This window comes from Protomyctophum parallelum (genome assembly GCF_964188405.1).
Source record: "Protomyctophum parallelum genome assembly, chromosome: 21".
Lineage (NCBI taxonomy): Eukaryota > Metazoa > Chordata > Actinopteri > Myctophiformes > Myctophidae > Protomyctophum > Protomyctophum parallelum.
This window is the reverse complement of record NC_139713.1, coordinates 34,569,527-34,581,191: the sequence shown is the minus strand read 5'-3', so window position 1 is coordinate 34,581,191 and position 11,665 is coordinate 34,569,527. Positions and strand designations below refer to the sequence as shown.

Here is an 11,665-nt window from a genome sequence, read left to right as displayed (position 1 = left end):
TTATTAGACGTCCTCATCGCAAGTACAGTCAAAGACCCTGCCGCCTCATACAAATGTATTCACAGACCTTTTATAATAATAGGCTACCAAGTGACAAGAAGAATATATATAAAATAGCTCAAAGCTCTGAAGCCGACCAGGCTTGTCACGATGACTAAGCCAGTTAGATCTATCCATATATAGTTCTACCACATCTATCTGATATCAGCACTAGGTCCGAAGGTCGGCTCGGGCCCAAATATAGGGATTGTCATATAGGACATAATCATAACATATAGCCCCAGCGTCCTAGTCGGATATCCCCATATATGGAGACTGTATATCCAACGAACACTCTCCCAGTTCGGCTAATATGATGGGAAGTGAGAGTTTTCATTACAGCCTATATGGTCATTCCTTTATGGGAACTCAAGCGTACATCAGTCAGCATCTTTGAATAGGTTTGTAAGGCGGTTTGTCAGGGAAGAACAGGTGCTTTGTCCACCACTTTGTCCCTTACACAATTCTTTATATGCCACTGTGGAAATACCACTGTCACAGAGTGGTGAAAAGCTTTTTGCTTTTACTGTAAGCTCTGGGAATTCTCCCTGACAACTCATCCAGAATATTTGTTTCATATAATGAGCCTGTGGACAGAGTCTGTGTACATGTGAATGAGCTTATCGTGTTTTGTAAGCTTTACTGGATTTGAATAAGCCTCCTCAAATGACCACTGATAATGTCTTTAAGGCCACTGTCTTCATAAGTTACTATTTGTTTCATTGTTCCAAATGAAACAAAATAAAATGGAGAAAAAAACTTCACTTTCCTATACTGAAAACTGTACCATGGTTGCAATAATATCACACTCCCTCAGATAAATAATGAAAAATGAGGCACAATACATAATACTCCCGGGAAATCTCCCCAACTCACTGCTACGTACATATGTACAATATGTATGTAGAGCAGTGCTTATATGAATGTATTCATATTCAATGTTTAACTATACATATTAGTATCTAGTCTAGCAACACAACTGTGAATATATTAATTAATTTGTACAGTCTCAACAGTAATTATATGAATCAATAGTACTATTGCTAGAACTACTCCTACCTATACTATTACTAAAACTAGTACTAACAAAAAATCACACCCGTGTGAAGTGAGGGGCGCTCTTATCATCATACATCATTTCATTCCGACCAATCACAATCTGCGTCCTCACTTTCATCTTCAATGTTTGTGTTTTCACAAAGTTTGTTTCCACAAACACTCAAAACTGGCCATTCAAAGTCAATGGCATTCAATGTTTGTGTTAACACAATGTTAGTGTTTATACAAACCCTCAAAGCTGGACATAGGAGGGTCTAGACTAGAGCTCCTCAGCACTCAGCCCTCTCAGGGAGAGAAATCAGATACTCCAGAAACAGAAATCATCAGCCAAGGATTTTATTGGATCATTTCATTTCAACCAATCATGTCCTCATACACCAGTCAATCTCAACAAACATCCAACACGACATCTGAGGCGAAACTAGCCCATTCTGGGCGGGCACCCATTTTGGTGTTGGCATCATGTTATGCTTTATCTATTGAAAAATAGCAGATCTACAAGCTCATATCGCGCCACCGAGTGGCGCGATACGAGCTTGTAGGTCTGCTATTTTTGAAAAATCGAAGAGCGACTGACATTTTTAGAATCTGATCTCAGGTCAGAATGGGTTCATCAGACCAGTGTGTGTCCGGCGGAAACCTCGCATGAATCTGATCTCAGGTCAGAATGGGCTAGTCAGTGCCGTTTCTTCTCCGTACTTTCCCATTCCATGTTCATATGTTCACAGAATGGACGGGGGGGGACGGCACCGTCTCCTAACGAACCCTGTAGCTCTGCGTGAATCCAAACCACATTTTTACTGCAAGAAAAACGCAATCCCACCACCCAAAACAAACGACACATTTTGAAATGTAATAAATAAACTTGAATTTGAGTTTTACAAAACAACTTCTCTCACTCCTTTTTCTTATACAAGATTTCACAGAACACAAGATTCAAGCGGTGATCGGCAGCTTTGCACATGACACTGTATCTCTCTGACAGAAGGCATTACTGAACCTTAAGAGTTCAAAGGATTTTACCAGTGTACTGTTATCCATCGACACAGTCGAGGTTTTCGGGTATCATTTGGTGATGTTTTACGGCTTTACTTAGTTTTTTTAATTGCTTTTCTAGTGTTTGCTTCATTTCTACCAGGTATGGTGGCATCTTGTGGTTAAGATTTTCCAATTTCCGATATCGTATCTTTGAATCTTATCTAAAAGGCGCGTGAAACGGATGTTTACAGAGCGAATGACATCTGCATGAAATCGATCCTCCCCATCCCGGTCGTGACTTCTGTGTTCAAACTTTAAAGTCATACTGTGTAACTTTGGCAATTAAACTAAAGTTATTTTTGATATAATCTGTACTGTATGTTTATATATTTCACAATAACCATTCCACATACATGTGTTTGACAGCTTCTCCAAGCACTAACAGACCTTATTTTTAATCGTGAGAGACGGCCTTGATACAATGACGTAGGCACCGGTAATGTACCGGCAATGTATATATTCCTGTATTTTACAGTTGATAAATACCATCTCGTTGCTTTACAAAATATCCGTGGGAGCTAGAACATTGCAGCATTCCTTTTTCAATGCTCCTTCCGTAAAATACAAATGCGCAGCTACAACGGGTGTCGCTAAATTAGACAGAAACATTTATGCTACACAGTATGACTTTAACCCAAGCAGGTTGACGAAGTGATTCGGGGGGGGAAAAGTGCAGGAGTGTGGGGGAGTTTGGCGCAAGAAAACAAATGCAGACGTGTGAATAGAACCACCTGGCCCGCACAATATCTTTACAGCCAGACGGTAGATGGACGCAGTCCGTTAGCCGTCCAGCTCACTGGGCTGCTCCTATGCATTGTCCTGTAATAGGGCAGTGTACACCACCTTGGTGACCTGCAGCACAGCCGCGTGCATGGTGTACTGCACCACCAACGCCCCGAAACCCTTGTAGAACCCCAGGGTGCCCTCTTCGCGGCCGATGGCCGCAGCGCAGTCTCTCATCCCCTCGTATTGCGAGTTGATGGGCAGGACCTCGACGCCCAGGTCAGTGTTGTCAATGATGGTGCGCGTGCCCTGGACGCTCAGCCGGTGCAGCACCGTCTCCAGCGGGTAGAGGACGGCGTCGGCCACCAGCCCGGCAGCGAACGACGCCATCAGCTCGGGGAAGTAGGCGTCCAGGACCGTCTGCGGCGGGCGCTGGTCCAGCGGCGGCTTCCTGCGGCTCTGGATGAGCCAGAGGATGAGCTTCTGGACGGCGGAGGACAGCAGGTACCGCAGGAGACCATGGAGGACTGTCGGCCCCGCCAGGGACAAGAGGGGCAGGAGCCTTTTGCTGTGCGGCACGCCTAGTCCCACGACGCGTCCGACGCCCTCGCGCACGCAGTCCAGCACGCCGGGGTTGTCGCGGATGATCTCGCTCTGGAGGGGGAGAGAGAGCAGACATGAGCGGCCTACAGTGAATAATGGATAAAATAGGATAGAATGCAGTGGAATACAGAAAAATATGGTATAGGATACAGTGGAACATGATAGAATGCAGCTGGAATGTAGTGGAATACAGTGGAATAGATAGAGTAAAATACAGTGGAATATGGTAAGATCAGTGGAATTCTTTATATCTTCAGAGAGTTTTATGTAACAATTCTTTTCATTTGTTTTGTAAAGATGTTTCTTTAGAGTCTAAACAAACATCTTTAGAAATAGGCATTTCTCGTTTGTCACTCTAACCTTTAGACAAACGAGAAATGCCTATTTCTCAACAGAACCAGTAAGCTTACTTTAAATTATATATTTCTTATTATATCCTTACATACCGCAATATCGTATGGGCTAGCACCTATCCCTCTCATCTCAAATTACATAATCATATTTCAAAATTTTCTAAAATGAGTTAGAATATCAACAGATTTCAGGGATTTCAAGGAACCGTCTCCACACACATCGGAAAATATAAACTATCTATAATATATAGTATAATATATATAATAATAATATATAGTAACAAACTAATTATAAACATCCTTCAAACATGTAGTTACAAGATTTACAAATTAAATGCCAATTTAACCTCCCAGATCACAAGAGAGGGAGTTCCACCGCACATCAAACCATTAAAGGAGAATTCCATACTAAAAGGCTTTCTTACCTTTCTTTGTAGTTGTTACGTCCCCACCAAAGAGGTCCAGGTGTTATTTTGTGCAAAAGCTCCTTATTGGCTATTTCCCCTACCATAAGCCCTAAATGAATTGCATTTAATTGAATGGGAATTGAATGGGGCTATGGGGTGTTGTGCTAATTCGCTTATTTCCATCGCTCAAAATTACAATTTCTTTGTATATATCCTCTCTTCATAATGTAAATAATATCCCAAGCGGCACACTTTACTACTTCTTTCGATGGAAATAAGCGAACTAGCATAACACCCCATAGCCCCATTCAATTCCCATTCAATGCAATGCAATTCATTGAGGGCTTATGGTAGGGAAAATAGCCAATAAGGAGTTTTTGCACAAAAAAACACCTGGACCTCTTTGGTGGGGACGTAACAACTACAAAGAAAGTTAAGAAAGATAAGAAAGCATTCTAGCATGGAATTCTCCTTTAACAGCAGCATAACTACTAGGTAGGCAAATCATCTACTGTACATGTCTCCAGATGTTACAACACCAGGGGGCAGTTCTGTACCAAATTCAGAGGCGTCTCATCCATCTACAAGGCGGTTCTTTTATTTTTGAGTGGTGCAACCACTCCAAGGAACAGCTTTGTCCCTATGTCCCAACCTCTGTGACTATGTCCCTATGTCCCGATGTTTAGAGTACCAATAGGGGGTGCTGTTGCACCACTCGCTTCAGACTGGTCTGATTTTTTACTTATACAGGTGAGATAAAAGATTGTATCAAGTTTGGTTCTTAAGATACAAGAAGCAATTGATTCCAACTTGGGCTCGGAACCAATTCATTTTCAGTGGAAACACTCGGAAGCGGTTCTAAATTAGGCTGAGGGAAATTAACGGAACCGGTCCCTCTCTGGTGGATACCAGTGAGACCAAACATGAGTGTGCTTGCTGGCTAGCAAGACACCTTATACAAATTCATATTAGAGTAGAATATAATAAATACCTGGACTGTCTCTATTAGACTGGCAGAGTAGAACGGCATAGCAACAACATAGGTCAGACTGAAGAAAGACAGAGAGAGAGACAGAGAGAAAGTGGAGAGAGGCAAAGAGACATACAATGAAAGAGTGGGAGAGAGGCAGAGAAGTGACATTAACATAGTATAACAAATTGAAAATATTTCTTATTGATTCATACATTTGATATTCAATAGAATAGACAATGTTTCATATACATTTCATATTTCATATCCAACATTGAATATTTACCCCTTAAGAAGCAAATGTCCAGCAACTTGTCTGAGGTTCCATCGATGTGACAGTTCTCTAAAACGCAGACAATTATCATCATCATTAGCAGTAGTAGTTAGTAACCCAGTACTATATACCTTGTGGCAGTATTATAATGTTCAGACATCATATATAAACTTTATTACAGGCTCGTGGCCCACAGGGTAAGACAGTACATCACAAATAGGAGAATACAAAAAAAAGAAAAAAAAAGAAAATACAGTACATTTACCCAGCCCAAGAGGTTACTACTCTAGGCGAGGCTCTTATACCAGTGTCCTCTGATGGTAGAAGTGTACCTTACAGAACTACGGCCTGGGTCTGTCAACTGACCAACTGACCTTGTACATAAAGCATTCTCCTCTGTCTAAACATGTCCTCGTCATCCTCTAAGGTATCTGTTATGATATGCCCAAGATATTTTGTAATTTTGGACACACCCATAATTTGACCAGACAGATGAAAGGCAGGAAACTTAAGTTCCAGATCTTCTTTAGTTCTACATATGAGTATCATGCTCTTCTTGGCATTATACTGAATATCAAAGTCAATACCGTAATTTGTACATATATTGAGTAGCTGTTGGAAACCACTGCTACTTGGGGAAAATATGGCAAGGTCATCCGCGTACATAAAATGATTAATTAGGCTATCACCCATCATACAACCTGTTCTGCACCCCCCCAGCTGCATTGATAGGCCGTCCATATATAAATTGAAGAGGGCTGTGGATAAAATCCCCCCCTGCCTGACGCCATTACCCACCCTAAAAGGGGTGGATAATGTGCTCCCCCATTTTACCTGCATTTTCTGGTTAGCATACCAGTAGACAAGAATGCGTAATAAACATTTTGGCACACCCCTAAGCTTGAGTTTATTAAAAAGCTTGTAGTGATGGATTCAGTCAAAGGCTCTCGACGCATCAATAAAACCAACCAGCATAGTAGAGCCCTGCCTTTTATAGGTCTCCACTGCTTCTTTCAGAGCGTAAATACATAAGTCTGTACTATGTTTGGGCTTGAAGCCAAACTGATTGTCCGTGGTGGAAATGTAAATACTTAGTCTATCAAGGAGTAGTTTTTCTAGTACTTTGGACACAATACTAGCAAGAGCTATGGGTCTGTAGTTATCTATACTCCCTACTTTCCCAGCTTTGTCTTTTATTATGGGAACCAGAACGACAGACATCATGTCAGGAAAATGTCCAGGATCAGATCTTTTTCAGTTTTAAAGACACCGAAATCACATTACAGTCGTATTTATTTGTGCCATAATTATTGGAATGGTGACTTAATGTCAAAACACACTCAACAACAACTCATTGTACAGAACATTGATACATTTGAGAACCAGGAACCAGGAGACATAATATGATTGGATGTATGATTGTTCTATACAGGGGCCAAAGAGGGTGGGGGAAGACGGTAAACATTCCTGCATGCGTTTTAAATTGAATACTTGGTTATCATTAACTCGCCCAGTATGGCCAGCTTATCAACATTTTAAATGTAATATTAATCTATATATCGTCGCTGTCGGGAGGAAACCACCGAACTCCATTTTCTCCCTGACAGCAGATATAATATTGAATCAATAATAATATAATAATAATGGTGGCCCTTAAAGGGTTAGGCTGTAGGAAATACAGGTGTTGCAAAGGTATTAATTGATTGCCTGAGTCCCCCCGTGGTGGGGGTTCTGGTCTGGTTTTGGCGAATATTAAGTAGTTCTGGTCATTTGGTGGGGGTCTGGGGGCCAATAAATTAACCCAGTTAACTAACCCATTCTGACCTGAGATCAGATTCATACGAGGTTTCCGCCGGACACACACTGGTCTGATTAACCCATTCTGACCTGAGATCAGATTCTAAAAATGTCAGTCGCTCTTCGATTTTTCAAAAATAGCAGACCTACAAGCTCGTATCGCGCCACTCGGTGGCGCGATATGAGCTTGTAGATCTGCTATTTTTCAATGGCTAAAGCATAACATGATGCTGACACCAAAATGGGTGCCCGGTCGGAATGGGCTAAACCAGACCAGAACTCCCACCACGGGACTCAGACAATCAATAAATACCTTTGCAACGACTATATTAATGGCAAGTATATTTCCTGCAGATTTAAGTCCAAAATCTGAACTAACCCTTTAATTACATTGTTATATTTTGTAGTTACCGTGGTAACGGAGTACACTCACTGATGATTCCCTCTGTTCCCAGAGTGACTCCCTGAACAACAAAAGTACTTCCCATTCCTTTCCAGAGCGCCTTGGGACCCTGAAAATATCAAAAAGTACGGCATCAGTACATTTACCACAAATTACTTTCTCTGTAGTTTACCAACATAATAGGATAGACTGACTTATACTTCAATTAGTATAGGCTTTCTTGCACAGCGCATTTCGCCATCACGCTTCATCAGGTAAATTTTTGTTTAAGGAAGGTTTTACTATTACATGCAACCCTGATATAAACAGTGTATATATCACACACACACACACAGTGATCCTAGAAAGATTGTCTGTGAGCGCGCACCTGACTTTTGGTTATGTTGTACATGATGCTGACTGCCGTCAGCGGGGAGAGGTGGTAACAGCGAGCCTGGTAATTCACCTACAACAGATTACACACACAGTTAGTAAGACAAAAGAAAAACAAAAAGTCATCATCTTATCTAAAGAATACAAAATAAAGCGACAAATGCTGTTCTATGAGATTACACACAAAACCAGAACGTTTTTGGTAAAAAGAAAAAAAGAAAAAAAAGGGGGGAGTAATATAACAGAACACGAGAACAATAACGTATAAAACCAAAAGGGGAGATTTTAGCTTGTTTATTCTTTCAAACGACCAGTTTAAATATATATATCATCAGACTACCTTAAATTCTCATTGCATTTACGTGACATGGATTAACGGATTACATGCCATGGATAAATAAAAGATAATTTGTAGATATATATTTTTTTTAGGTTTCACATTGACAATTTATGACTGGTTCTTTTAAACTCTTGATGAATTACAGTACATGCTAGGCGGTGAAAAGGAAAGAACAGGCTGGATTCTGACGTACCTGGCACTGCCTTCGAAAGACTACGCAGGGGTGAGCGAGCACATTTTCTGTGAAAAGACTGGAGAGATAGGTATATCAGTTTATAATGTGAAGAGAGATACAGAAATACTGTTACTGGTGCTACTACACTACTACTACTAACTATTATTATTACACTAATACAATACGACTACATACAAAAACTACTACTACTAGTACTCACCTCGCAAGTCCGATTCCAAAACCGGCAAATCTGTTCATTTGTTCTGTGGATGAAAAATGAATCAATTATTAAGACCCAAAAAAGGTGTGTTTGTGTGTGTGTGTACGCGCAGGTCTATGTGTGTCTGAAATCTGAATCATGAATAGGTTGATCACAGGTTTACAGGTGTAAAGATTGAAGTGGGTGAAATGTTTGTGCAATATCCATCTTTTTTTGTTGTTTTGAGAAAGAAGAAAAGAGAGCAAGGAGAGAGAATTAAACCTTAAAGAAAGTCACGTCAAGGAAAGGCAAAAATCTAAGATATCTACATAATTAAATACACATACGTTTAGACATGAGGTGTAGCGTGTGTGGGTGGTGACCTCTATGGTGTTGACACTTCGATAGGTCCACATTAATAAGCAGGTACATGATATTAGACATTATTATTATTTCAACCTGTCGCGGCTATCTAGGTGGGGGGATTGCGCATTAGTCTGTCCTTCATTCCCTTATCCGACTACGACATGGCCGGTTAAGACTCACCCCATGGCGTTTATGGTTTGGGGTCGGAGTAATGAGCTGTCGGACCAGTGGCACGCTACCATACCATCTAGGTCTAGGACGTGAGGTCACTCAGAGTCCGAACAAATCATTGGTGCCTTTACCAAGTACTACCAACCCCCAGTTGCGACCACCTGGAGCCTATCTTTGCAAATGAAAAGTCAAGAATTATAAGTACTAGAACTACAGCACTATTATTATTGCCAGCCCAGAAGCCAATGTCTGCAAGCAATAAGTAGTCGAGGTATCATATGCACATACTCATACTTTAATACGACGGTTTCGTTCGCCAAAAAAGTATTTTGATCTAAATGGTCTGACTGCTACTGCTTTTTGTTACCTTGTAGACGGTATCTACATTATACAACAAGGTTGAAAAGTAACCATAAAAACATGAAAAAGAATCATGATAATATATTGTAAATCGTGATACTGCTTGAAAAATAATTGTGATATTGTATTTTTCCATATCGCCCACCCCTAGATGCAAACTGTGTCAAACTTGGGGATTCTACTAGAGATTCAGAAGGCACACACAATCTAATCGATAACATTGATTGATCGCATAAATTCAACAATAAATTCTGCTCTCCTAAAGGGGAGTTTTTCGTTGCATTGTCGCAAATTCGCAATATTGCTTGCTCTGGGTGGATCTTTGTTGGTTGTAAAGTGTCTTGAGACAACTCGTTGTGATTTGACACTATAATTAAATTGAATTGAATTGAACAATCAATATGGATGAGCAAAGGGTGACCAGATTCAAGAATTCGTTGTATGAGGTAGAGCTAATTTAAATGATTGCACGTGCTAAATTTAGTTACAATGCTGTGTTATTAAATGACATGTTGCTACTTTCACAGGTGCAGTTTGATATTAATGTTGTTTGGCTATAGAGGACAGATTATGGTCTGGTGCTCCATGGGTCTAAAATAAACAAATCATATAGTTATACCGGTAGATATATGATCATGTGTATAGACATAAGGATGTTGTTTTGTTTGATGCCTCATGCATGTTATTTTATTACTTGGCCTCGAGTTGGCATACAGTAGACATTTCTTATTGGCATCATAATAACTGGCATTATTACCATAAATAATGTAGCCTACCTTTTTGTTGTCAAAATCATAGACTGTCCCACCCCTGCTTGCAGAGGCTATATTATCGCCTATGACAGCAGCCGTAGTGCTACCTAGTAGCAGTTGATGCATTGAATAAAGGACCACAATGGAAACCAGACCCTCAGGGCTTTTTGTGTTGTCATTTTAGCATCACTGTAGTACTATTCAATCAAGCAGTACTACTAGCAGAAGCAGCAGCAGTATGGCAGCCAGCCAGCCACTGCCAGTACTACTAGAAGTAAACAGTAAGTAGCCTACTACTACAAGTGCGTTCGAATCTCTCACAGGATGAGAGCTACCTGGCGGAGGCTTGTCGGGCGGATCATCCATAAGCCGCCCGGCATCGTCTCCTGAAGGGGTCTTTTCCCCGAAGTGCAGGTTCCGGCTGCCGGGGATGTCGGGCGGGGTGGTGACCCACTGGACGTCCTGCTGGCCGGCCCCGTATGACCTCCCATAGCCGCCCGGGTAGGACGGCTCGCCGCGGTATGATCCCACGAACGCGCCCCCCTCGAAGCTGTCCGGTCGTCGCGAAGTCATCGCCTCGCCGGACCTCGGATCGCTTTCCCGGGATATATAGGTTCGAGTTGCGCACGGGATTATCGCAACCGGGGTTCTATCTCAACGGGGGTGAGAACAACAAGAGAGACTCAGGTCCTGACTGTTCATTAATGATCACTGTGGAGTGTGGAGTCGTCTCCTTCGCCTTTTGCAAAACAGACACAACTGTCAAGGCTAATACCGGAAGTGCACCATTGTACTTCCGCGTTTCGCCGGGCCTCATGGGATTTGTAGTTCAACTGTTTCAGTGGCAACGACAAGGTCCAAAATGCAAACATAAACAGACACTGTGAACCACATACATACACATTAGGTAATAGTGGACATGATCATCAGATCACAGTGATTCAAACTCAAAGCCACACTGATTATGATCTGTTATGACATGTGAACTGATTTCTGTGAGCAACAGCAGCAACCATTACATGAATGGTTAATGGTGAATTAATGTAGCCCCTTTCGGGACCCTACGTAAAACTTTTATGATATTTTGTTGAGTTTTACGTTGGGTCCCTGCTCACTACTGTATTTTCGTATGGAAATTCCTATTTGCGGAAGTGGAGATTCTCTCTAAAATAGGACCCGCGGCATGTGACGCCATTATTTTCCTTGAGTTATTCTGAATTCGGTAACTTTAAGTAGCTATACATCCAGCTGCGAATATCTCCTG

General features: G+C 41.4%; 1 protein-coding gene across 1 annotated transcript; it reads right to left on the bottom strand.

Annotated features, from left to right (window-relative positions):
* Positions 1-1,472: 1,472 nt before the first annotated feature.
* slc25a46 (solute carrier family 25 member 46) lies at positions 1,473-11,148 on the bottom strand. Its single transcript, XM_083793789.1, has 8 exons — positions 10,737-11,148; positions 8,774-8,816; positions 8,572-8,629; positions 8,034-8,111; positions 7,675-7,775; positions 5,479-5,535; positions 5,214-5,271; positions 1,473-3,513 (listed from the first exon to the last, which is right to left on the bottom strand). Exons 1-8 carry the CDS (start codon positions 10,972-10,974, stop codon positions 2,944-2,946), a joined length of 1,203 nt encoding a protein of 400 aa, XP_083649915.1. The 5' UTR covers positions 10,975-11,148; the 3' UTR covers positions 1,473-2,943.
* Positions 11,149-11,665: the final 517 nt, after the last annotated feature.